Here is a 27,298-nt window from a genome sequence, read left to right as displayed (position 1 = left end):
GTGAACTGGTCCTCCCTTCTTCAGTAGCTTTTTTTTTTTTTTTACCTTACTTTTCTCTTTTTCATTTCAAGTTAACCCCATCATTTAATCTTAACAGATCTTCGAAGCAAAAAAGAAAAAAAAATTAAATTTTTTTATTTATTTGAAAGCCCATCGAATTAACTAAAATTATTTCAGTTTAGTTATTTTTGTTAAAAAATGATTAACAATTAATTTAATTAACGATACTACCGAATCGATCATTCGAGCAGAGGGACCAAAACATTATCAACCACATAAAACTCCAACCAATATTATAAAATTAAAGTAAAAAAATTAAATTATAAATTTTAAGACAATAGAGGGGCTAAAACAGAATTAGTCCTTTAATACTCCGGACAGTGGTCTGACCTGAAACGTGTAATAAATAATAAAAATGGAAGACACGTGGCGAAAAGCGTGCTTCAAAAAGTAGTCGAATTCACGTAACGAGGAGAGATCGATGTTTGGTCTGGGCTAGCTGTCACGTTGGCTTCAAGTCAAGATTGGGTAGAAGTGTAACTACACATTTTATTTTAATATTTTTAATTCACAATTCGGAGGATGGTCGTTTTAGGACAATCCCGACTACCTTGCCGGAAATCTAGGTGCAGACCAGACTTCATCATTGACTCGAACGCAAATTTTGGTTGGTTTTGTCAACTTTTAATTTTATTTATATACTATTTGGTAGATTTGCCGTAGTAATTAAGGCTAATTAAAGACAAAGCTATAGGATATGTTACCGTGTAACACAGTCGAACTTGGATAGTGACAATTCAAGTTTAACTTCAACTCAAAATTGGATACTCGTTAACCAATTTTCATACATAATTAATAAAAATATAATTTTATACTTAAAAAGCTTAATTAAACTCATAAACCATTTGAATCAATGCTCAAATTTGATTTGACTCGAACTCTGGCAATAGTTACCAAATCGAATAATAATTTACAAACATTGATGCCTTCGTTTACATCCCTAAAAACCACTCTACCACTTTCGGTAGTCCACCTCCATGGTGAAAAACACACACTTCATCCCAAATGAGAGTTCAAGACCCATCATGCTTTGCCATAGATCTTAAAGCGACTAAATGCAAGAAAGAGTTTGGTGAAGAGATCCCAACACCCAATACTATAACCCACAATGAAACCCAATTATTTGATATTTGTTTAATCCAGTCATCATATTTCATTAGCATTCCCATGAACCATATTAAACCTAGCCCCCCCGTTGGGCAAAGATTTCTAAATCCAGCCCCATATATTTTAAATTTCAATCATAAAATACATTAAATATTAATATAATTATATTTTTATTAATTTATTATTTTTAAAATAATAAAATGAATTATTTATGGTCAAGCCCCTAACCTAACACTTCTAAATCAAATCAAATTAAAAATAAATCAATTTATTAATCTGAAAACCGAAAAATCCACTTAGATAGGGGTAAAACTATAATGAATTTTGCAATACAGTTGAATTTATCAATATAATCCAATATCTTTATTATACTAATCTAAAATATTATCTATATTCTAGATCTAGAATATGAAATGGTTTGATGGTTAAAATATTGTTAAAATATAAATAGGCAATTACACCTTAACTGAAGCCCTCCCTATATGTATGTATATAAGGCTTGGCTAAGACTCAGAATGGTAGGTTTTTGTTCTATCAACAAGTCAACCTTCAGGCTTCTATATATTGTTGTTCAAAGTATATTTAATAACCCCTTCCATCTCTCAACTCAACTCAACTCAACTCTATATATTGACTCAGCAATATCAAGCATCAAAGCACATCAACTCTATAAATCAAGCATGTGCAATCAAGTCCGGTATGTCTCGTTCTATATGTTTTAGTTTCATCCATGTATTCAGCAAGATCTTTACATACATACATGATACATATTTACATGCATACATACATAAATTACATATATATTAGTACATGCAAGGTGTTGCAAAATGGTATCGATTTCTCATCAGAACCTACAAACATCCTTAGACAGATTAAAAGTTTGTAGAATTCATGTACCTATTTTGCTTTGTCTGCTCTCTTTGCAGGGCACAGAAGGCATGTCTTAGCGTCGATTCTTGCAGTTTTTTCTTCCTTGTGTGTCACTGTTGACCTGCATAGATCAGTGTATCGGGTGATACTGAGTAATACCTCGTCTTGGTGGCAACTTCCGTAAAATGAAAAGGACCAAAATCGAAGGTAATATCTCCACCAACTGCCCAATAAAAGAAAACAAAACGAAAAGAAAAAGTTTCTGAGGATAGTTGAATGCCATCTTTGTAATCAACATCAAGAAACAACATTAAAATACTTATATATATATATATATATATATCATCAATTTCAGTAATTCCTCCCCATTTTGGTAGCAAAATAGAAAAAAAAGTTCAGTCAGTTTTCTTTCAATTTCCCTATTTTAGAGAGCTATATATATATATACATGTTCAACAGAGATACCTAGAAGTTAGCCTCTAGCCTTTTATATAAACATAAGCAATTAAAAGAAAGAGAAAAGAATTAGCAAGACATGAAGAAAATATTATCAACTATACTCTCAGGTAAAATTATTATCCCCAAAGTTCGAGAACTAGTTTGCAAATAATGATAACATAAAGTCGCAACTCACAACTGCATCTAAAAATTTCTTCCACATAACAATCTGATGGCAAAGTCTTATAAATTGCTTACGAAATTTATTGAAATATGCATTAAATTTAGCAGCAAAATAAACAAGGAAACAAGGAAGTGGCAATCTTCTCGGTTTTCCTATGTCAATGAAAAGGGTTAAGCAACCTCCACACTGTATTTCAATATGATTGTTTCAATCATGAGAAAATTAGAAACATGAAGAAATATTTATTAAACATACCAGGTAATATATGAAGTTTAGAACTGGATGGTTCAGAACATTAAGATCAGCAGCTTTATCAAATGCATCAAAGCACATCTAAAACAAAAATTAACAATGGAGCTCGAATTAGCAAACGCTTTGGACAAACATCATCATAAATGAGCAAAGTCCAAGATATGAAATTCAGTAAGATGCATACTACTTAATCACCATTGATTAATCAAATAGATTAGCAATTTAAACCAACTAGTAGCTAAGGTTCAACTAAAATGCTTTCATTTTGAAACAAAAGTGCTATAACATTATGGGAAAATATTTGGTACACTGCAAGTGGAGTTTTTAGACTCCACAAGCACAGTTAGGGGGTTGACAAGTATCGTATAGAGGTACAGTAAAATATTAAAAAAATAAATATTTTTAAAAAAGACACATGGAAATTTTTAGGGTTGCTTATGCAATAAAAACAAATACACTGCCAGTGTACCAAATACTAACCCTAACACTATACATACCTAAAAGTTTCACAAAAGCCTAACAAAACGTGCTTGTAGTATTGTCAATTTGAGATGTGTAGTGTTAGTAAAGCCAGAAAGGAGATTAATAATCTACCATAATGCATCTGACTAGGAAACATGAGGAGCACATGACAGTCACATAACCAACCTGCCAAATACAAAAAGAAATAACAATAAAAAATTGTAAATAGAAGTTCAAATCGTTGTACTTAAAAACCACATCTACTTCCAAAGTAAATATGTACTTCTTGCAGCTTATTTTGTCGCCCTTTGGACTCTACAGGGAATCGCTGCAACATTAAGAAAAGCCTGCAAGGATTGAACTTATTACATATAGATATACATAGAGAGAGAGACAGAGAGAGAGAATTTCAAGGTATATATATAGTATGGTTACAATGTTCTCTTACAAATGAATGGGAGAAACTGTAATTACGGCATAAATGAAATGAATAGAACAAAAAGGGTCAACCATAATTTTCTCTGGGAAGTACCAAATAAACATGAACTAATTTATCAGCAAAATAATAACTGCTCCATGACACTTGCCAACTGAATTATCAATGATGAGCATGAATATAGGTGGCTGAGGATGTGTGGACACATGTGATGTGAGAGGGATATTATCACACCTAGATAGCTCTCATGCATTTAAAACACTTAGCAACACTACAAAATATGGCAATATTACCTTCCACCATATAGTAAAAACCCAAGGGCTGCAAACAATGAGACACCTGCCCATTTACGTAAGTCAGGATCAAAAACTTCCATTCATTATCGAAATACCATGCGATTGCTATCTATAAAGGATTATTAATTACCAAGTGATTGTCCATAATAAATCTATAGAGCGTCCAAAGTTAAAAGTTAACTGTTGAATGTTGAATGTACTAAGGACGCAACAACTACTTACCTGCAAAGAACATCTTCGATATGATGACCAAAACTGGGATATACTTCCACCATAATACCAGCCACATTGCAATCTGAAATCAATCCCCCAACCCCCCCAAAAAAAAAAAAAAAACACAAATAGAAAAGGGAATTTTATTAACACCTCGTCACACTCCAAATAAAGTCAAGTATCGAACACTTAAAACATGGTTGACAAAATGACTGAAGTTGCTAGGATGAAAAAACAATGTACCATAGGTTCAAATTTACTACTAAAATCTGCAAAAGGTGCAATTTACATCCTAGTCACTGTTCTAGTAAAGGAAATATTATCTTCTAACCGATCTAACAACTTAACAAGTTTTTTTTATGGTTTAAGTCTCATCTGACCAGCTCATGATTTATAGAAGCCAGCATCAGGGTAGCTTGTTGGCAATATTCCAGCAGAAGAAACCGTGTAACATAATAAGAAAAAGGAAGCTATTGCTAAAACATAAATATGCAGTGTGCACAGGTCCGAGTCTCATTTACTATAGCATCACACAAAAATTAAGTATAATATACTTGATGAGAAATTCCAACCAGGTTAAAGGTACTGTGAAAAGAAAATCTAAAAAAGAATGGTTACAGGTCAGAGCACTAATTGCCAAAGGAACAAAGAGCTAACAGAAATGGAATACTGAAGCACTATTAGCCATCCAACTCCATTGCAGAAGCATCTTAGATGTGATGTCTGAAATCATGACTAACAATAGTTGGACAAGAGTACAGCTAAAAAAGAGAAGAGGACAAATTGAAACATAAAACACAAGCCATTTCATTTATCGTTTTAGTATATTGATAGCTGGGACTATAAATGTAGGTGCCAAACTCAACTGACTTAATGGAGGCAATAGCTATGAGAAAGAACTTCAGAGTATGACATAATAACCAACACTAAGAAACTTCTGACAGAAGATAACAGGTTTAACTTATTAGAGGTTTATATAACATATGACTGAATAGAGGCACAAATGCCTTGTAACTTAAATAGAATTCCGCTAACAATTGGCATAATAACTGAAGTTTGATAGAAAACAGGTACAGGAATAGAACAAACTACTTATTCACAAGAAATAAGGAGGTGACTCAAGGTATACTGTAGCAAGATCGTACCTTCAAATGTAAAAATTATCCTGGACATATGCAGCAAAGCGGTCCTAAACAGACCAATTTTAACCATCCCAAATTTACCTTTTTACTTGTTGCTAAAATGTGTTTTTTGTCTTTAATTAAAGACCCCAAACCCCAATATTTATCTCATAAATATGAAAAAGTTCTTTAATTGGACCCTTGAGTATTACCTAGCTTGATTCTTATATAATGAAAGAACTAAAACAGATATCAGTCTACCGCAATCTTGTCACGTGGAGCACAATATTTAGACTCACCCTCCAAGGAGAAGGATGAAAAATAAACTTAGTAATTCCCTCTGTCAAATTTTGCAGTATTTACAAAGTCACCAAATGGCACTAATTCCCTCTGTCAAAATTTGCCACCCTTGTCACAGCTTAAGATTCATAGAGTTTGAAGACATTAGCTAAATAAATAATTAAGCAAAACTATATACGAGCACTATATTTTTACAGAGCATTACTAGCTTCCATTTTCCAATAGAAAGAATACAACTTCAAATTCCTTTCTGTACGCACTTATACTGAAATAATAGAACATATGTTTCACCTGAATGGAATAAACCGCCACATTTATTGTAAAGAAAATTGGCCTCAGTCCATCAGTTGACTCGGCACGTGCCTGTTTTAAGATGGGCAGAGTTTAGATAAAGCCAAGTAATTCAAAACAAGATGTACCAGGGCCGCAAGGCAAACTCTCAAATAAGCTAACCTGGTAGTAGATCTCAGCCCAAAACAAAACCAAAAGTGCATATGTCGTGAAGAACACTAGACTTGGCATGTCCAGCAAGATGTGTCGAACAATCTAAACAAAAACGAAAGTACGCTACCTTAAGCAACAAATTATGAATCATTGAAGCCCGAGTATATATAAAAAAGAAAACAAAATGCGCAATCATTTATCACAAACCTCTGGATGTAAGTCCTGCACATTCCGCCTGAAAATAAAAACTAGCCCGCGAACTGTCATATGAACAAAAGCACGATAAATACACCAAAATAAGAATAAGTATAAGAATCCGCGAAAAAAAAAGTGATAAACAAAAATTTCCTGATACAAACCCCCATTCACAAGAAAATTTAGAAAATGGAAGACCTTCTGCGTGGTCCAACCAAATTCAGGAACTCTCAATTGTATCCGTACCAATTGAACCTATAAACATTAACAAATAAACGAGTTAAGAACAAAGATGGTAGCAATTAATCGCTAAAGAGATCTTCATAAATTATATAAAAGTACTACTAAAACAGAATCTTTACTGTAAGCTATCATCATGCATCAGAATTCCTAGACAACTCGGTCAAACAGAGATAAACACTAATTACTTACAAACAAAAAGAAAATAAAAGACGAACGGAAAAGAAAGGGAAGGAGAGGCCGTACGAGAGCAATGACGGCGACGAGGCCATAAAGGGCGGTGAGAATGTGAAAAATGCGATCCTGCCAGAGCGGTGAATCGTTAATGTCGTGCCACCAATTGGATTCGCCGTTCAGATTGTACGGTATCACCGCCTCGTCGACGCCGTAACGACCCATCAAAATCTCTCTCTCTCTTTCTGGTGTTTTTTTTTTTTAAATTGAATTTCCAAATTTAAAAATAATGAAGGGCGAAGCAAACAAACACCGCCGGCGCGAAACAAGGTGGTTTTTAATTTCATGTGGAGGGTACCGGCAATACCCGGTAACAAATTTGCACGATGACATCTTACGTGTCGTTTCAAATGATAGCCACTTCACGCGCAAACACCACGTGGCATGGCAGATATGCTATGGGCAAAATGAATGACGCCTATATAATATATACTAAAGGTGATTGTGACTAGACATGTTAAGTTACGTTCAAAATTTATAAAGGATTTTTAAAAATAGTAAAAAAATTAATATAGTAAGTTTATAGTTAATTATTAAATTGTTCATAAAAAACATAAAATTATTTATTACATGTAATTAATTCGGGCGGATAGGTAAATTAATTTTATATATTATGTAATTTATAATACATAAAATTAAATTTATAGTAATATATATAATTATTATACTATAAATATTAAAAATTTCAAAATAACAATATTATTTTATTAAATATTGAATTAAATAAATATAAATATACATTCTTTAAATTTAAAAAAGAATATGAGTGAGTCCAAAATGGGCTTTAGTTAACCATTTACAAATATGAGTGAGTTTGGGTAAAATTTTAGGCCCATTAGGGTCGAGTTTGGTTGGGGTAAGCATAAAGTATGTTAATATCATGCTTAAATTGATCTTGACCTTGACCCTAATCGACCCATGAACACCTCTAGTTGGATTTAGAATGACTTGATTTTATGTAATTGTATTAAAAATTTGGTTTATATATTTGTATGACTTTATGAATTTTAAAATATATTTTTATTAGTATGCTCTATTTGGATATTTTATTTTTCCTTTAATTATTAAAAATTATTAAATTTTCTAATTTATATTTTTATAGATAATTTTTATTGAAATAGATATGGTTTAACATTAAATTTATTATTAACGATATTAGTATTGCATAATAATTCATGTTTAATCATTTGTAATAAGTATAATACTAATTATCATATTATTAAATCGATATATTATGTGATTATTATTTTATATTATCATTAAATTTAAATTTTATAGATTTTAATAATTATTATTTTATATATTTGTAGTGTTTAAAAATATTTTATAATTTAACATAAAAATTTATTTGTTAATTATTTTTGCTATTAATAAATTTTTAATATGTAAGGCTTATGACTACATTATAAAATAAATAATTATCATTTCTTTATTTTTTATATTAAGTAATATCATATAATATAATTATTGATATCTATTATGATTGTTTAGATATAAATTTTAAGTTTTTTAGGTTTTTGGGTTAGATTCATCTCGAATTTGAGTCAAAAATTGATTTTAAATTCGAATTCTTATAAACTCAGACTTTCTCGAGCTCAAATTCTTTCAGTCTCGAGCTTCCGAAAATTTTCAATTTTAAGTTTTCTCAAACTCGAATGTCGTTACGAGTTCGAACATGTTTTTCTAACTCTACCAACTAAGGGTGTTCAATCGGTCAACCGATCCGAAATAACATTAACCGAATTAACCGACCTTTCAAATTTTTAACTGTTAACAGAACCGAAATTTTTTCAAAAAAATTAACCGAACCGAAATTTTTTTGGTCAATTCGGTCGGTTAACCGAATTAACCAAAAATTATATGTTTTTTATTTTTGGTTAAGAATTAACCGAATTACCCGAATTAACCGAATTGAATCACTACATAATTAAAAATATTACATAAGTCTTTGAATCACTAACATTACATAAGTCTTGAAATTAACACATAATTGAAATTTTATTTGTATTTATTAAATTATTTGTAATTTTTATGATTGGGTTGGATTGGGTTTAGGTGATAGTGGGTCTATTTATATATTATAATTTTATTTATTATTTTTTCCGGTTAAATCGAAAAAATTCGGTTAACCGACCGATTTCGAACCGAATTAACCGTTAACCGAAAAATTAAAAAATAATTAACTAACTCTTGACTGAAAAAATTCGATTAACCGACCGATTAACCTAATTCGATCGGTTAACCGAATTTTTTTCGGTTTTATCCGAATTTTGCACACCTCTACTACCAAGTACCAACCCATAAAATATTATTGTTTTTATCGTCAATTTAAATAACAAATGACTCGTGTCACGGGCCCAGAACAAATCTGACAGTCGCACCATGCTGGCAAAGGGGGGGCATCAGATTCTTTGTTTATATAACGAAAATTGGAATATAACTTTCTTTTTCTTTTTCTACGAAGGGTATAACTTGTTTTAACATACAAGAAAACAACATCATATCATGTGTATAGAGAAATTGGGTTTATACTTTGGTTCAAATTGCTCTAAATTCTTGTACTTTTCGCACATTTAGACTTTAGTCTCTATAATTTTTTCTATTTTTTCATATTTAAAAATGTAAGTCTAACGATTAACGTTATTAAAGACCATCCTTTACATGGTTACCATGTAAAGACAAAACCAAAAACGGGTTGCTTCAAAAGGGGACAAAAATAAAACATAAATTGTACGATGTCAAAGTTCAATTTTACTATCATATCAACTTGTGATTTCATAAAACTTGAAGGGACTATATAAAGATTTTATCATTTTTTATTTTTGTCGGTCTTTGGTCTTGTTACCAAGTGAGTATTTTATTGTTTCAAAATTGTTACGCTACAGAATTTAACATAAGAACTATAATAGTTTTTAGCAACTAGAGGGATTGAATTCTTAAAAAATAAAGTAATTGGACTAAATTTCAAATATCTAAAGAGTATGGTGAAAAGACCTCTTTAATCTCTTTCAATATTGAAAGTGAGCAACTAAGGACAATTAATCACGGCGTTGATGTCTTTCATCAATTGTACATAATTTTGACTCGTACAACAACAAATTTAGTTCTTCATGTCTACATGTTTTGTCAATCTGGTCTTTGATTCTAAAAAATTCAACAAATTTAACTTCAACATCAACACATTTACACAAACGTTGCAGGCTAAATTTGTTAAACCGAAACTACATTGACAAAATATCTAAACTTCGAGAGCTAAATTTATTATTACACCAATCAAAATCATGTACAATCGACGAAAAACATCAACATCAAAACTAATTATCTTTAATCATTCATTTTCGAAATTTACAAAAAAAAAAAAAAACTTTTTACGTACTCAAAGAATATGTTAGCCTTATACTTTTCTTACTCTCTGGTTTAGGAAATTTAAGATATAAAAGCACAAATTAATTATCAAGTTGGTTTGTAGAATTGGTCATTGGAGCATATTGTTCTAAAGATAAGTAAGCAATCCCGATGGCTACAAATTGGCTTAACAGGTTACTAATTAAACTATAATCTCTTATATATATATGTTGATATTCAAGTTATTTTCGATATTTCAAGTATTATATATTAATATAATTTTTTATTTTATAAGTTTTTAAATAATTTTATTCATTTGTATGTATTTTATTTTTCATGTTTTTAACTATTTATTCATTTATTAATTTATTTCGCATTTTTTTATTTATCCGTAGTGGTTTGATATAAAAAAAATTGTATTTTCATATTGTGTTCATGTTATATATTTTTTTCTTCTCATAATTTTCATATTTTTAATGTTGAATACATTATAAAATTATATGTAAAATTTATCATATATTGATTTCTACTATTTTCGTGATATGATATTATATCGTGTTGTGTTTCGATTCATCTCATATTTTGTATAATTTATCGTATTGGATCATTATATCTATTATAAATTAATTAATTAAATACCATTTTCAAATTTTTAATTCCATTTTAGGAAACATGCCGAAAATAATTTCTAATATATGACTTTTAGGTTTTTTTATGATTAATTATTTATTTTCTTGTAAAGTGTACTCAGACACAAAAAGCCTGACTCTTCGAAACAAGGTAAAGACTTGTCTTCTCTTTTGTAAGTTTTATATGATTTTATGTATTTAATATTTAATTATTTTTTACAATATTATATTTTAATTGCAGCAATTAACTAAAATAGTATTTTTATTTGAATTGTTGGATATAATTAAAATATATTAACTTATTCAAAAATTTCAAATAATAATCAAAGCATTTTAAAGTGATAATTAACATTATTAATTCCATTCAAATAATAACTCTATTTTACATCAAGAAAATTAACATAAGTAAATTAAATTATTTTTAAATTAAATATTAGAATTATTTTTAAATGTAAATTTAGTAATCTGAGTTTAAATTTTTTTAAAATTCGTGCTTATATATATTATTGATTATAGATATTTTTAATATATTTATTTCTTGGATAAATTTTAAAATTGTAAATTTTTCATAGAAATATATATGGGTTTTAATTTAATTTTCAAATAGTATAAAAATGACTACATTTATTTATTATATGTCTCAGTAAGATAAAATTGATATGATATAACAATTTTTATACTATTTGAAAATTAAATTAAAATCAAAATTTTGTATAATGTTTCAGATTAATAAAAATTCATGTGTAATTTTAAAATTTATCATCAAACAAAATGGTTTAACTAGTTGATAAAGAGATTAATAAAAAAGGTTAAAATATGTTGTCAATCCTTGTACTTCTACGTAATTTGAAATTTAATTATTGTACTTTAAAAGTTAACATTTTAATTTAAAGATCATAGTCCAATTATTATCGTTGTTGGTAGTTCCTTCAAAATTGTCAAGTTAACATGTTTATTTTGTGTCAATCATGTATCACATCATATGAGGATAGGCTAGTTAACATGGTCAAGTTGACAAATTTTGACAAAAATACTAAAATGTTAAAGATTTGGCTAAGATTTTAAATTAGAAAAGTAGGACTTAATTTTTATCTTTTGTAAGTATAGGGACTAAAAATTAAATTTTGTCAAAGCAAAAGGACTAACAATGTAATTTAACCATTAAGATTTAACTTGATATCATTAGCCATTAGGAGAGAAAAAACAAAACCATTTAAATAATCTTTATGATTAATTAATTAATTAATTTTCAGGAAGAGAAAACAGAAGGAAATTCTCATGAAAAAGCGAAAGATAAAATTTTCAATCTACACTTTCCATATTGGTTAAAATATGTTATTAGTCCCCATACTTCTATAAACTCTAGGATTAGTCTTTATATTTTAAAATTCCTACTTTTTCAATTTAAAATCGTAGCCTAACCATTACCATCGTTAGTAGTTTCTATTAAAATTTCTTAACATATTTGTTTTCTTCAATCATATGCCACGTGAAATGAGGGCAACGTAATCAACATGCTAATTTGATAAATTTTAACGGAAAATGCTTATAATTTTAATGATTGGATTGAGATTTCTAAATCTAAAAAAGTAGGACTTCATTTTTTTAACTTTTCAAGGATAGAGGCTAAATCTCAAATTTTATCAAAATAGAGGGACTAAAGGCATATTAATATTAATATTATAAAATATAATATTTATTTTGAAGACCCAAAAAATATTAATATTGGTTAATTTATTTTTATTTCAATTGTATAATTTTTATTTATTTATTTTAGAAATGGAAAAACCTGTGGAGGACCAATCTCGCGATGAGAAAGGTAAATACATCAATCTACACCCTTTGTACTTTAATATTATTTTTTATATAATTTTCAAAATGAATTTTGATCTCAACACTTTAAACAAAATAAAGAATTACATAAATTATTAAGAAAAAGAGAAAGTATGTATTATATGATTTTATCGTACAAGAAACAAAATTTGTTCAAGGATCGGGTTAATTATTTAAACTAGTAGGTTCATTCAAAATTTGAAAGAGTTTGGACAAAATATTAGACCTGAAAAATATGTTTAGATAAAAAAAAGTAGGCTCATTTAAAATATGGATCGACCTCGGGCCCAAACATTTAAAACCCAGCCCATTTTCTAAGTTTGTAATATATTATATTATATTTATATATTATGTATTTTGTAAGATATGAAAGTTAAATCTACATTAATATATAATAGGGATAATATATATGAGGTACATGAATTTGACAACTCGTATTTATTTGGTAACTAAACTTGAAAAACGCAGGCGAACTTTGTACCTTTTTTTAGGTACCTAACCGACACCATTAAAATACATAATAACATGGGCAGGCCTAAAATGAGCTTGAATTAGTTATTGACAAATATTGGGGGCTTGGGTAGAATATTAGGTCTATGTTTCAAGTCGGCGGGTTTGAATAAGCATAAAGTGTGTTAATGTCATGCTTAAACCCAGCCTATAAACACCTTTACCAGAAACTAACAAATTTAAATAAATAAATAAATAAATAATTTTAACCAATCTATTTATATTTCAAAAAATAATATTAAAACAAGATGATCCAAATGATTATCTCAATTAATATTGATTAATATATATTTTGAGATAAGTTGTAAAATTATATATGAATCATGTTTAAAGTTATAATATATTGTTTTGATAAAATTTAAATTATTTTATTTTAACATTTATTTTTATTTAGGTGCGGACAAAGTTAAGGATGGAACGAAAGGTATAGTTTATATCGACATTGGTTAATATGTTTCGGGGATACATTTTTAAAATATATATAATATACAGGTGCCAACATTTAAATAATAATAATTTTGGCATTTTATATTATATGAAAATTGAATTAAAATTACCATTAAATGAATATATTTTAAAATATTTCTTGAATTAATTTCTTGAGCCGTAATTATGCCACGTAAAATTGCATTCCATTATTATAATTTTAAATTATTATAGTATATATATATATTAATATAATATTTTTATTTTAGATATCAAGTGTGTTCAAGACGGATTTGAAGATACATGGGAAGGTAAGGATTTAATCTACACTTTTATAGAATAATGATGTAATAATTATCATTATATTATTTTAAAATTTTGATTCTTATAGTTAGTCAGAGGCTAGTAGGACCCGCCCTTTCTAAAATGATAATTTTTATTTAGGCTCTTTTTTAAAATAAATTAATAAGATAAAATTACACTTTAATCCTTAAAATTTATTTCAGAAATGAAAGTGCTTCGTGAAGACCAAGAAGATAAAGGGAAGGTAAGTATTTAATCTACACTTTTTTTATATTGTTAATATCGTGGGTGAAGTTAGAAATTTTTTTAATGGGTGAAATTAAATTATAATTTTAATATAGTAAAATGTAATTTCACCATTTTATTAGTCTATATCTTTATAATTTTAAAGGATTAAATCAAATTTTCATCATTTTTAGAGGGACCAAAATATAATTTTATCTTTACTAATTTAAATTTTATTAATTACAGAAATTATTTTAAACCAAAAATTCTAAACAATTATTTTATTTATTATTTGTTTATTTTAGATACGACATCTTCAAGGGACACACTTGGCGATAAGAAAGGTAAAAATTTTAATTTACACTTTTTATATAAATATTGGTTAATATATATTTGTTCGGGATAAATTTTGATTAAATATATAATATGAAAATAGAAAATACACGTATAAAATTTCAATTTTAATTTTAGGTGTGGCAACACCTATGAAGGACAAAGCAGAAGATGAAACCAAAGGTAAAAACTTTAATGTGCAACTTAATTAATATTGGTTAATATATGTTTTTTGGGATAATTTTCAAATTTTATCTTGATTAAATATTTAATATGATCAAAAAATTATTTTACTTGATTATTTTAGATAATTTATTTATTTTAAACAAATCAGTTTAATATAATGCCACTGGGAAAATAATTAAATGATTTATTTGTTTGTTTCTATTTTAGGTACGACAATGATTTGGAGGAAAAACGTAATGAAGAATCGAAAGGTAAAACTCTAATCTATATGTCTAAAAATAAATTATTTTAGCGAATTTATATTGTTAAAATTTGAATTAAAATTCTCATATCATATTACATATTAAATAAAAATAAAAATTGTTTAACCAAAGTGAAGATGAAATTATTTAAAAAAACATATTTTAGACAAATCAGTTTAATATGATATCACTGCAGAAAATAATTAAATAATTTTTATTTTTATTTTAGGTATGACTACAGAGTTTGGAGAAAAACGTAATGAAGAACCAAAAGGTAAATACTTTAATCTACACGCCTAAAAAATAAATTATTTTAGCCGAATATACATTGTTAAAAATTTGAATTAAAATTCTCATATCATATTGCATATTAAATCAAAAGAAAAATGTTTTAAATCAAAAAACATATTAAACAAATCAATTTAATATGGTATCACTAGAGAAAATAATTGAATGATTTACTTATTTATTTATCCATTTTATTTTAGGCAAGACTACAGGTTCGGAAGAAAAATGTAATGAGGAACCGAAAGGTAAAGACCTTAATCTACAAGTATAAAAATAATTTATTTTAGCCAATTTTACATTGTTAGAGAAAATAATTGAATGATTTATTTATTTATTTAGTTGTCCGTTTTTATTTTAGGTACAACTACAAGTTCGGAAGGAAAACGCATACGAAGAACAAAAAGGTAAAGAACTTAATCTACATGTCCAATAATTAAATTATTTTAGCCAAATTTACATTGTTAGAGAAAATAATTGAATGATTTACTTATTTATTTATCCGTTTTATTTTAGGTACGACTATAGGTTCGGAAGAAAACGTAATCAACAACTAAAAGGTAAAGGCTTTAATCTACACATCTAAAGAATACATTATTTTAGCGAATTTATATTGTTAGAGAAAATATTTGAATGATTTATTTATTTATCCATTCGCTTTTTATTTCGTATGACTACAAGTTCGGAAGAAAACGTAATGAGGAATTGAAAGGTAAAGACCTTAATCTACACGCCTAAAGAATAAATTATTTTAGTTGAATTTAGATTGTTAAAAATTGAATTAAAATTTTCATATGATATTGGATATTAAATCAAAATAAAAATAAAAATAGTTTAACTAGGTGAAGATGAAAATATTAAAATAAACATATTTTAAACAAATCAGTTTAATATGATATCACTGGAGAAAATAATTAAATGATTTATTTATTTGTTTTATTTTAGGTACGACTACAAAGTTACAAGGAAAAACGAAAGGATGAACCGAAGGTAAAAACTTTAACCTATACATTTAAAAAAATAAATTATTTTAGTCGAATTTACATTGTTAAAATTTGAATTAAAATTCTCATATCATATTATGTATTAAATCAAAAATTAAAAAAATGGTTTAAGTAGGTGAAGATGAAATTATTAAAATAAACATTTTTAAACAAATCAATTTAATATGATATCACTGGATAAAGTAATTAAATTATTTATTTATTTATTTATTTTTAAATAAAAATTTTATCCAATTTTACACTCTTTAAATTTCGAATTATGATTGAAATTCTCATATCATATGGCATATTAATTAAAAAATTGTATTTTATATTTTTAAAATATTGTTTAACTTGTTGAGGATTAAATTATTAAAAACAATTTTAAACAAATCAGCTCAATATAATATTATTATAGAAAATAATCAAACAATTTAATTATTTTATTATTATTTTAGGTATAGGACCACGTTCGGAAGAATCGAAAAGTAAAACCCTAATCTACATTTTTTATCAATTTCGTTTAATATATATTTTATGTGGATAAATTTTAAAATTATATATAAATTATGATTAAATTTATTTTTTTAACTAATGTATTTTTTTTTAAATTTTGGTGGAGAATAGTTTTCAAGGACAAATATAAAGCTCCAATGGAAGGTAAAACTTTAATCTACATTTACATCAATATTGGTTAATATATGTTTTAGGGAATGAATTTTGAAATTACACATGAAGTTCTTCTATAGACATCCACACATTTATTTAAAATATATATTTTAAATAACTCAGTTTAATGTGATATTATGGAGAAAATTTATCTGCTTTTATTTTAGGTACGACTACAGGTTCAAAGGAAAAACGTAATGATGAACCGAAGGTAAAAACTTTAACCTACACGTCTAAAAATAAATTATTTTACTCGAATTTACATTGTTAAAGATTTGAATTAAAATTCTCATCACATCATATTGCATATTAAATCAAAAATAAAAACAAAATGGTTAAAATAAACATTTTTGAACAAATCAATCTAATTTGATATCATTGGATAAAGTAATTAAATGATTTATTTGTTTGTTTTATTTTAGGTAATCGCAATGATTCAAGAAAAACTTAATGAAGAACCGAAAGGTAAAGACCTTAACCTACATGTGTAAAAATAAATTATTTTAGTCGAAGTTACATTGTTAAAATTTTGAATTAAAATTCTCATCTCATATTGCATACTAAATCAAAAATAAAATTGTTTAACCAGGTGAAGATGAAATTATAAAAAAACATGTTTTAAACAAATCAGTTTAATATGATATTAGTGGAGAAAATAATTAAATGATTTATTTATTTATCTGTTTTTATTTTAGGTGCGACAACAAAGTTCAAAGGAAAACGTAATGATGAACCGAAGGTAAAATTTTAACCTACATGACTAAAAATAAATTATTTTAGTCAGTTTTACATTGTTAAAAATTTTGAATTAAAATTCTCTTATCATATTGCATATTAAAACGAAAACAAAAACAAAAATTGTTTAACTAGGTGAAGATGAAATTATTAAAAAACATATTTTCAACAAATCAGTTTAATATGATATCACTAGAGAAAATAATTAAATAATTTATTTATTTATCTATTATTATTTTTAGGTACGATGACAAGTTCAAGGAAAAACTCAATGAAGAACCGAAAGGTAAAGACCTTAATCTACACGTATAAAAAATAAATTATTGTAGCCAATTAACATTGTCAAAATTTGAATTAAAATTCTCATATCATATTACACATTAAATCAAAAATAAAATTAAAATGTTTTAACTAGGTGAAGATGAAATTATTTAAAAGATTATATTTAACTAATTGTTTAATATGATATTACTAGAGAAAATAATTGAACGATTTATTTATTTATCCATTTTTTAGGTACGACTACAGGTTCGGAAGAAAAATGTAATGAAGAACTGAAAGGTAAAAACCTTAATCTACACTTTACGTTGTTAGAGAAAATAATTGAATGATTTATTTACCCGTTTTTATTTTTGATACGACTACAGGTACAAAAGAAAAACGTAATGAAGAACTGAAAGGTAAAGACCTTAACCTACACGTCTAAAAAATAAATTATTTTAGCCGAATTTACATTGTTAGAGAAAATAATTGAATGATTTGTTTATTTATCTGTTTTTATTTTAGATACGACTACAGGTTCAAAAGAAAAACCTAATGAGGAACCGAAAGGTAAAGACCTTAATCTACATGTCTAAAAATAAATTATTTTAGCGAATTTATATTGTCAAAATTTGAATTAAAATTCTCATATCATGTTACATATTAAATCAAAATGAAATTAAAATGTTTTAACTAGGTAAAGCTGAAATTATTTAAAAACAACATATTTAATTGATTATTTAATATGATATCACTAGAGAAAATAATTGAACGATTTATTTATTTATCTCTTTAGGTACGACTACAAGTTCGGAAGAAAACGTAATGAAGAACTGAAAGGTAAAAATATTAATCTACACGTCTAAAAATAAATTATTTTAGCCAAATTTACATTGTTAGAGAAAATAATTGAATGATTTATTTATCCGTTTTATTTTAGGTTCGACTACAAGTTCAAAAGAAAAACGTAATGAAGAACCGAAAGGCAAATGCCTTAAACTACACGTCTAAAAAATAAATTATTTTAGCCGAATTTACATTGTTAAAGAAAATAATTGAATGATTTATTTATCCGCTTTTATTTTAGGTACGACTACGTATACAAAAGAAAAACGTAATGAAGAACCAAAAGGTAAATGCTTAACCTACACCTCTAAAAAATATTATTTTAGCCAAATTTACATTGTTAGAGAAAATGATTGAATGATTTATTAATTTATTTACTTATTCGTTTTATTTTAGATACTGCTACAGGTTTAGAAGAAAAACGTAATGAGGAACCAAAAGGTAAAGACCTTAATCTACACGTCTAAAAATAAATTATTTTAGCTGAATTTACATTGTTAAAATTTTGAATTAAAATTCTCATACAATTGCATATAAAATCAAAAAAAAAAAAAAGCTTTAACCAGGTGAAGATGAAATTATTAGAAGAAAAGAGCATATTCTAAACAAATCAGTTTAATATGATATCACTCGAGAAAATAATTAAATGATTTATTTATTTATTTATCTATTTTTATTTTAGGTATGGCAACAGTTCGGAGGAAAAACTTAAAGAAGAATCGAAAGGTAAAGACCTTAATCTACACATCTAAAAATAAATCATTTTAGCGAATACATCGATAAAATTTTGAATTAAAATTCTCATACCACATTGCATAATAAAAATAAAATGGTTTAAGTAGGTGAAGATGAAATTATTAAAATAAACATATTTTAAACAAATCGGTTTAATATGATATCACCGGAGAAAACAATTAAATGATTTATTTATATGTTTTTATTTTAGGTACGACTTCGAGTTCAAGGAAAACGTAATGATGAACCGAAAGGTAAAACTTTTACATACAAGTCTAAAAATAAAAATTTTAATCGAATTTACATTATTAATAATTTGAATTAAAATTCTCATATCATATTGCATATTAAATCAAAAATAAAAATGGTTTAACTAGGTGAAGATGAAATTATTAAAATAAATATTTTTAAACGAATCAGTTTAATATAATATCACTAGATAAAATAATTAAATGATTTATTTTTATCTGCTTTTATTTCGAGATACAACAACAAGTTCAGAGGACAAACGGAATGAAAACCGAAAGGTAAATACTTTAATCTACATATATAAAAATAGAAATTTTATTCAATTTTATATTTTTAAATATGGTTTAATTTTTGAAGATGAATTTATTGAAAATTGTTTTAAACAAATCAGTTCAATATAATATCACTATAGAAAATAATCGAAGGTTTATTTATTTATTTTAGGTACAGAACACGTCCGAAAGAACCGAAAAGTAAAGACCCTATCTGAATTTTTAATGAATTCGTTTAGTATATGTTTTATGGAGATAAATTTTAAAACTATATATGAATTTTGCTTAAATTTATATTATTTTTAACTAATGCAAATTTTTTGGAAAAAATTTAGGTAGGAGAACACTTTGGGACAAATTTGAAGATCCAATGGAAGGTAAAACTTTAATCTACATTTATATCAATGTTGATTAATATATGTTTTGGGAATAAATTTCTGAAATTATATATAAATTTCAATTAATTATCGTCTAAATATTTAAATATTTTCGGATAATTATTTTACCCATGAAATTTTGATTTTGTTGATTGATAGTAAACAAAATTTATCTTATAGAGACATCTACACATTTAAAAATTAAATAAATTTAACCATTTTTATATTATTTGAAAATTGAAATAAAATCAAATTCTCATATTACATATTAAATAAAATATGCATAATTTATCATTTTCTTTAAAAAATTTATTTAATTACCCATGGATGAAACTAATACAAGAAACCTATTTTAGGCTCAATCTAAAATGATATAATTGGGACAAAAATTTAATTATTTTTATAAAGTAAAAAATAATATTTTGAGGGTATTTTTATTTATTTTTATATAAAATAATAATCCTATCTTAGACTCAACCGGACCTATCAGCTCGGACGAATAATCTAACTCGTGAACAAGTTGATGTACCATATCATTGATTGATATATTTGAAAATTTGGGTCTATTTAAATTAATTGGCTTAAATAAATTGTGTGATTCTTTTATTTTATTTTTTAATTTTTTTTTAAGAATATATTCAGGTACAAAATCCGACGCCGGTATTAAGGCATTGAGAACATGGCGAGAATTGCCGCCGACACACTACATGGTAAAAATCAAGTCATTCTTGTCACTTGTCAAAAGCCTTGAAAAAAGGGAACACAAGAATTATATATCAGATGAGTTCGAAGCTAGTGGCTTTAAGTGGTATGTTTCTTAACTCGATTGATTCATTTAATCATTTTAAGAGTTAATATTTAATCTCGATATTTCTTATCCTAAATTCGAAATCTCCTTTGCATCATATAAATTTTTGTAGTGTCATTTTTCTTTCTTACAAAAATAAAATAGACTACGAGAATAAAAGTATAGAAATCTCTACTACAGTAGCTAAGGTAGATTAGGGTTAAACTTATGTATAGCATCAACATTATACATACTTGCTCAAATCTTGTCTGTCTCCAAACTCATTGTTCGAGCTTGATAATTCCAACCACACCCTTCTAAATGGGTTTGGCCGGATAGCTCGATCCTTAGATAGGTTTAAATAGAAGTCTAGGTCTCTATGTGTTACATTGAGTCTTAGCTTGAATATATATATGTAAAAGGAAGTTGAGGTATCTACGAGTTAGGGCGAGTTAGGTTAGGGCTAGGCTCATGTATGGTATCAACACCATACATGGTTACTTCTAAATACTCAAACTCGACCTAATATTGATCGGATAGGATGTTTGACTATGAATAGACTTAGATAAGAGAAACAATTACATATCTTTGAAACTCGAATCCGGATTTGCTGGATAATAACACTTTAAAGCACAACAATTAACGCGATGGTGCATAATTTCTTACAGGCATTTACTACTATACCCCGGTGTCGAGAAAGAAAAAGAAAATCCACAGGTCTCTCTCAGCTTGGAATTTGTGAGCCCTAAAAAATTGGATAAGGAGATTAAAGCTGTTGTGATCTTTTTCCTACATGATCAAGTTAACAACAGATATCTGAGCATTCAAGGTTTGATTAATAATTCTAACTATCTTTTAACTATATCAAATTGAATTGAATTACAATTTTTGGGGGATCAAAAGATAATTTGACCATTATATTGAACATTAGAAGCAATTTTACAATCGGGAGGGTTGCATTCGCCCCTAACCATAAGAGAAAAATGGAATTCGTAATGAAATATATATTTATCTACAATGAAATGATATTTTTGGTCTGATTTGATTTTAGTCCTTTTACTTTGTTGAAATTTAAGGTTTAATCCTTTTAATTTGGTTTAGTAGGTTATTATCATTTAAGCGATGACATGAAATATTTTTACTAAGTTTAACCAATGATAAATTTACATGCCACTAGAATGATTAAATCTATTGAAAAACAATCTTGCTATACTTTAATGACAACAACTGATAGATTTACCAATTTGGACCTACTAACGACATTACGAAAGTGGATGGACCATATTAAAGTAGAGGGATTAAATCCCAAGGTTCAACATAGTAAAGGGACTAAAAACCAAATTAGGCCCTTTTTTAATGGAAATTTTCACTGCAAATCCTTTTAGATTCATCTTTCTTGATAATGATGACATAGATACCGACACGAAGCGATTTAGTGGGAAGAAGAAGGAATCTGAACTTTCTCCGATAGTTCCTCTGGAATGCTTCGAAAACCCTTTGAACGGATATCTGGTGGACGACAAATGTGCGTTTGGAGTGGAGGTTTTTGTTTTGGAAGACGACGGAAAAACTAGGGCGTCTTTCCGAACCCTAATAGAAGAAAGCAAGAAAGTCATATTGGATGTGTGTGTGAAAAAGTTTATTTCGGAGAAAACAAGAGGCGTATATTCAAAACCATTCACTCTTGGACCTAATCCGGAAGAAGCCTACAAATGGTTAGTTTATTTTGCCACTCATCTAACTATGAATTTCATCTTTTTTACTTTATAAAAATTGAAAAATTAATCCATCTACTTTAATTTGTTAGAATATGATCCTCGTACTTTATGAAACCTCAAAGTTCATGTGTTTCACTAACAAATGGACTAAATTTTTAGTTTTCGCAAACTATAAATATCAAATTCTGATGAATTATTTTCTTAGTTTTCGTAAAAATAGAGGGATTAAATTCATAATTAGACCTTTTTCATCTTAATTATTCATTAAAGGCTAAGTATGGGATAATCATTTTGAGATAGTTTAATATATTTGAAATATTGTCTAATTTATACTTGTGTTAATTTTTTGTCCAATGTGGTACCTATATTTGACAAAATTTAACATTTTGATACTTGAAGATAACATTATTAACGTTCTAATGTTTATTTTGAGTTTAAGAGTTGACTTGATGAAAATTCATAATTAGCTAATAATATTAGCAATTAACGCTCATCAATCAACCCTAAAACCCAATTAAATTACATCCATCAAATTGTATTCGACAAATTCACTATTAACACCAATTTTATTCTATTAACAAAATCATAAAAATTCGAACCTAGTAATATTAGCAATCAACTTTCATCAAATCAACCCTAAAATCAATTAAACACAAAAAGTTAATACCGTTACATTGGGTACTAAAATATATAAGTTTTATCAAATACAAGTATCAAATTAGACAAAAAACACATATACCACATTAGAAAAAAATATTAAATTTAGATACTAAATAATAAATTAATCCTTTTAAATATCATATCTAAGAAGTCTCTTTCCATTCATATGATCTTAATAATGTCCTTCTACAATACCTTGACAATGAATGTCAAATAGATATGTCTCCGATAAAAATATATTGGTCAAATTCTGATTTTAGTCCCTTTATTAAGTTGAAATTTGAGATTTAATCATTATACTTAAAATTGTCCTAATTTAGTATTTAACACAACTAGTTGCTAAGTCAAAGTGATTATGTGATTTTTTTTTTCCTGAACAACTTTAAACATTTGCGTTACATATAAATTTATTATTGGTTGAACATGGTTGACAAGATTTTCATTTGATCCGTGACTAAATAACGGAGACAATTTGTAATCACTTTAAAAGGAAATACTAACCATTTTATATTACTTTGGTTTTGCTAATAACATTATAAAAGTAGAGGGACCAAATCACGTCGAATCAAAATTGAAGGATTAAATATCAAATTTTAACATAGTAAAGTGAGTAGAACTACGATTAAACACGGGCATATTAACTTCTTTTGTTTATTTTTCATATATTTATAGATCATATTCTCTTACACGTGATAGAAAATGTGTTCACTAAAACTTGTAATTATTGTGAACGAAGATATGGTTAAAATGATAAAGTTGAGGTCTTAAGAATTTTGTTGCCCTTAGTTCGAGTCTTAGTATGTGTAAATACTATGCGTGGGTCTTTTACCATATTTATTCTGGATTTATGCCCTAACATGTATGATAGAGGTGTAAATGAGATATTAGTGGTCGCAAGCTACTTGAGTTTGACTAAAAAAAAAACTTGAATTAACTCAATTTGGTAATTATGGAACTGAGCCAAATTCGAGCTCAGTAATACTTTGCTCGAAAGGCTCGCAAGTCTTATCAAGTTTTTCATTTTTAATATATATTTTGATTGTATTAAATTACATTATTTATCTCTAACTTAAAAATAGATGTTCAATCTAGCTTGAATTGAGCAACAAGCTCCGAATTTTGAGTTGAGCTCAAGCTTGAGCTTGTTAGTATTCGGACTTGACTCAGCTTAATTACAACCCTAATGCATGAGTCCTCTTTTAAAATATTTTCTAACTTTCGATATTTTCGTAGTTATATTGATTTGATTTTAGTTATAGATATTCAACCATGTACTGATTATATATATACATTTGCAGGAGATTACATCTATCCAAAGGAATTGATGAAAAGAAAGACAGATACATGTCTATTTACATATGCTTACTACAAATGGAAAACCAAACCGAATTTCCTTTGGGATGGAAAATGCACCTTGAATTCAGGCTTTCTCTAACCTACCCCAATTCCAACACAATATCACAACAAGGTCAGTATCTGATGCATTTTCGGTGTATAAATTTTATACGTCACAGGTGAATATTATATAAGCTAGAAGCAATAACGAAGGATTTATAAATAAACATTGATAACTTTATTTAAACATAATTAAATGCTAAAATCCTAAATTCTTAAATCCGAAAGTTATTAATAGTTATGATTAATATTTATTATGTTTAAATAAAAATTTTAGTATTTATTTAAAGTCTTCCAATTTTTTTTGTTTAATTTAATGATGATTATTGGTCATGCTATTATTCATTGATGGTGTATGTGACTTATGCACCGACGGTACATCAAACATTATTTTTAACTAATAATAAATAAATGAAAAAAATTGACCAAAAATGAAAATGTTTTTTGATACAAGGTTTAGATCAACAAAGCATAATCCCTTTCCAACCTTGAATAGGAAGATAAACGTGCTTCAACACGTTTGAACCCACATCATCAATTTTTTTTTTCTTTTCACCATGTAATACAAATTTCATAAGTGAATTTTTGTGTGTGAATAATCTCTTAATTCTAGTTCTTTGAATACTTTTCATCAATCAAGAAAAAATCTCAGTTTTTGTAGAGTGCAAAAAACAAATACCGAATACCTAAATTGCTTAATCTTAATAACCTTGATTTCTTACTTTTAATCCCGCTTCTAATTTTTTGTTAAAAAATTAAATCTAAAACCGACATACTATCGTGTTGTATTTCTATTATGTGGATATATTCTTCAATATTTATCAAAATATAAAAAATAGAAATACTTTCAAAATCTTTTGTGTTGTTTTGTAAAAAATGGGCTTTGGGTGTTTTCATAATTGAGTCGGGATCTTATTGATAGATAACACTAACTCAGTCAAACTCTTAATAAGAGTGTAGATAGTATATATTATATAAATATTAAAAAACATGTAATAGAAGTGTTTGTGAGCTGAACAGGGTCACGATCTTATTTCTAATTTTATTTTATAAATCACAAGTGGTATAGATAAATACTATTTTTTAATATTTCAATATACATATATTGCAGGTAAAGCTTGGTTTAGTGTAGAAGAGAAAGCATGGGGCTTTCCCAAGTTTATAAAATTGGATGCTTTAAGAGACTGTGATGGTGTGGAAATTGAAGCAGAGTTTATTAAAATGTCAATGGAAAGAATTGAGCAAAAGCCAAAGCCAAAGGAAGAAAGTAGTCCCTCAAATAAGCCAAAGTAATATCATATAAAGAGGATATTTATATGCCTTAATATTTGGCAGAAAAAAAAGGAAGAGAGTGGATTTTAAGTTAGAAGATATGTTGATTTAATTTTAAAACAGATTTTATTTCAATATTCAATTACCAAATTAATTATTTTTAATTGCATTACTAAAATATTTGACTCCGTAATATTTAAATTTGTAAAAATAAATTGAATATTTGTAAATATTAAAAAAATAGATCGAAGTTTTGTTTTAAATAATTTAGTATGCTTAAAATCGAGATTTTTTTAAAATAATTTTAGCTGAAATATGGGTTAAAAAAGAACTTTATTAACACAATAAATCTAGGGAGACAAGTAGTGGCCTTGGTCTCCTTTAAATAGAAAAATTGGGATAAAAATGTTATGGAGGTTCTTATACGTCTGAGAGTTGGATTATATTTTACCTTATTTACTCAGATGTGTAAATTAGTTCTCGTAGTTAGATCAAAGAGCAAACTAATCTTTGCCGTTAAAAATTTCATTAATTTCTTTTGTTAATAACTAGTGTGGCTGATGGAATAACCAAACAGTTACATGTGGAGTGTGACGTGTACCTCGTGCTGACTTACAATGACTCGTTTTTAACAGTAGAAATTGGTGAAATTTTTAATAGAATGATTAATTTGCTCTTTGATCCAACGTATAAGAACTAATTTGTCCATTTTTTGCGTAGAAGCAATATGTAATTCGACTTCTAGTATAAGGGCCTCCATGATACTTTTACTAAAATTTGCTTTTTAAGTCCTTTTGAAAATTATAAATTAACATAATGGTAGACTTACCTCTCGTGTCAAGAGGTGTTCATAGACCGGGCTGGGCCGTGGTCAGGCCAAACTTATGCAAGGTATTAATACCACATTTCCAAGTCCAAGCTTGGCCCCGAAAAATGGGCTTACTTTTTTGCTCAAGTTTGACTCAAATTAAGAAAAGCAAATCTGAGCCCGACTTAGCCCACCCATATTTGATTTTTTTAATTAATTTTTACTTAAAATTAAAATATTTAAAAAAATATAATGCACTAAATGTACTAAAAAAAGCTAAAATAAAAGTTTTCTAACACATTAAAAATATATTAAAAAGTATTTATATTTTAAAAAACACTACCATAAATATAATAAATATT

At 27.0% G+C, this 27,298-nt stretch overlaps 2 protein-coding genes and 4 long non-coding RNA genes across 7 annotated transcripts; 5 read left to right on the top strand and 1 right to left on the bottom strand.

Annotated features, from left to right (window-relative positions):
* Positions 1-1,669: 1,669 nt before the first annotated feature.
* LOC105780396 (uncharacterized) lies at positions 1,670-3,888 on the top strand. Its single transcript, XR_001129264.2, has 2 exons — positions 1,670-1,864; positions 2,094-3,888. It is a non-coding gene; the product is annotated as an uncharacterized LOC105780396 (long non-coding RNA).
* Positions 1,851-7,089, bottom strand: LOC105780395 (protein TOM THREE HOMOLOG 1). The gene is made up of 11 exons (XM_012604688.2): positions 6,865-7,089; positions 6,543-6,633; positions 6,391-6,443; positions 6,193-6,285; positions 6,031-6,102; positions 4,328-4,400; positions 4,103-4,148; positions 3,657-3,720; positions 3,506-3,559; positions 2,915-2,992; positions 1,851-2,260 (listed from the first exon to the last, which is right to left on the bottom strand). The coding sequence occupies exons 1-11, from the start codon at positions 7,015-7,017 to the stop codon at positions 2,168-2,170; spliced, it is 870 nt and encodes a 289-aa protein (XP_012460142.1). The 5' UTR covers positions 7,018-7,089; the 3' UTR covers positions 1,851-2,167.
* Positions 7,090-10,303: 3,214 nt separating this feature from the next.
* LOC128040362 (uncharacterized) lies at positions 10,304-13,597 on the top strand. The gene is made up of 4 exons (XR_008194984.1): positions 10,304-10,391; positions 10,940-10,977; positions 12,604-12,645; positions 13,564-13,597. It is a non-coding gene; the product is annotated as an uncharacterized LOC128040362 (long non-coding RNA).
* Positions 13,598-15,110: 1,513 nt separating this feature from the next.
* LOC128040383 (uncharacterized) lies at positions 15,111-15,732 on the top strand. Its single transcript, XR_008195023.1, has 4 exons — positions 15,111-15,158; positions 15,373-15,417; positions 15,531-15,576; positions 15,686-15,732. It is a non-coding gene; the product is annotated as an uncharacterized LOC128040383 (long non-coding RNA).
* A 2,082-nt stretch (positions 15,733-17,814) lies between these two features.
* LOC128040361 (uncharacterized) lies at positions 17,815-19,208 on the top strand. Of its 2 annotated transcripts, XR_008194982.1 has the most exons (7): positions 17,815-17,842; positions 18,073-18,117; positions 18,204-18,236; positions 18,343-18,387; positions 18,614-18,657; positions 18,905-18,949; positions 19,060-19,208. It is a non-coding gene; the product is annotated as an uncharacterized LOC128040361 (long non-coding RNA). The 2 variants fall into 2 exon arrangements; XR_008194983.1 differs by lacking the exons at positions 18,905-18,949; positions 19,060-19,208 and adding an exon at positions 18,758-18,803.
* Positions 19,209-20,102: 894 nt separating this feature from the next.
* On the top strand, positions 20,103-26,290 carry LOC105779512 (uncharacterized). The gene is made up of 7 exons (XM_052629889.1): positions 20,103-20,120; positions 20,255-20,296; positions 20,939-21,104; positions 21,752-21,912; positions 22,498-22,798; positions 24,760-24,929; positions 25,968-26,290. The coding sequence occupies exons 2-7, from the start codon at positions 20,290-20,292 to the stop codon at positions 26,147-26,149; spliced, it is 987 nt and encodes a 328-aa protein (XP_052485849.1). The 5' UTR covers positions 20,103-20,120; positions 20,255-20,289; the 3' UTR covers positions 26,150-26,290.
* Positions 26,291-27,298: the final 1,008 nt, after the last annotated feature.

This window comes from Gossypium raimondii, chromosome 4, assembly GCF_025698545.1.
Source record: "Gossypium raimondii isolate GPD5lz chromosome 4, ASM2569854v1, whole genome shotgun sequence".
Classification (NCBI taxonomy): Eukaryota; Viridiplantae; Streptophyta; class Magnoliopsida; order Malvales; family Malvaceae; genus Gossypium; species Gossypium raimondii.
This window is presented reverse-complemented; position numbering and strand designations above follow the sequence as displayed.

Coding starts and splice junctions, on each gene's coding strand:
- LOC105780395 (XM_012604688.2), bottom strand. CDS start 7,017: ATGGGTCGTTACGGCGTCGACGAGGCGGTGATACCGTACAATCTGAAC. Junction 6,634..6,864: donor TCGTCGCCGTCATTGCTCTC/GTACGGCCTCTC, acceptor TAATGTTTATAG/GTTCAATTGGTACGGATACA. Junction 6,286..6,390: donor TGCAGGACTTACATCCAGAG/GTTTGTGATAAA, acceptor GTTTTTGTTTAG/ATTGTTCGACACATCTTGCT.
- LOC105779512 (XM_052629889.1), top strand. Junction 21,105..21,751: donor GAAGCTAGTGGCTTTAAGTG/GTATGTTTCTTA, acceptor AATTTCTTACAG/GCATTTACTACTATACCCCG. Junction 21,913..22,497: donor CAGATATCTGAGCATTCAAG/GTTTGATTAATA, acceptor ATGATGACATAG/ATACCGACACGAAGCGATTT.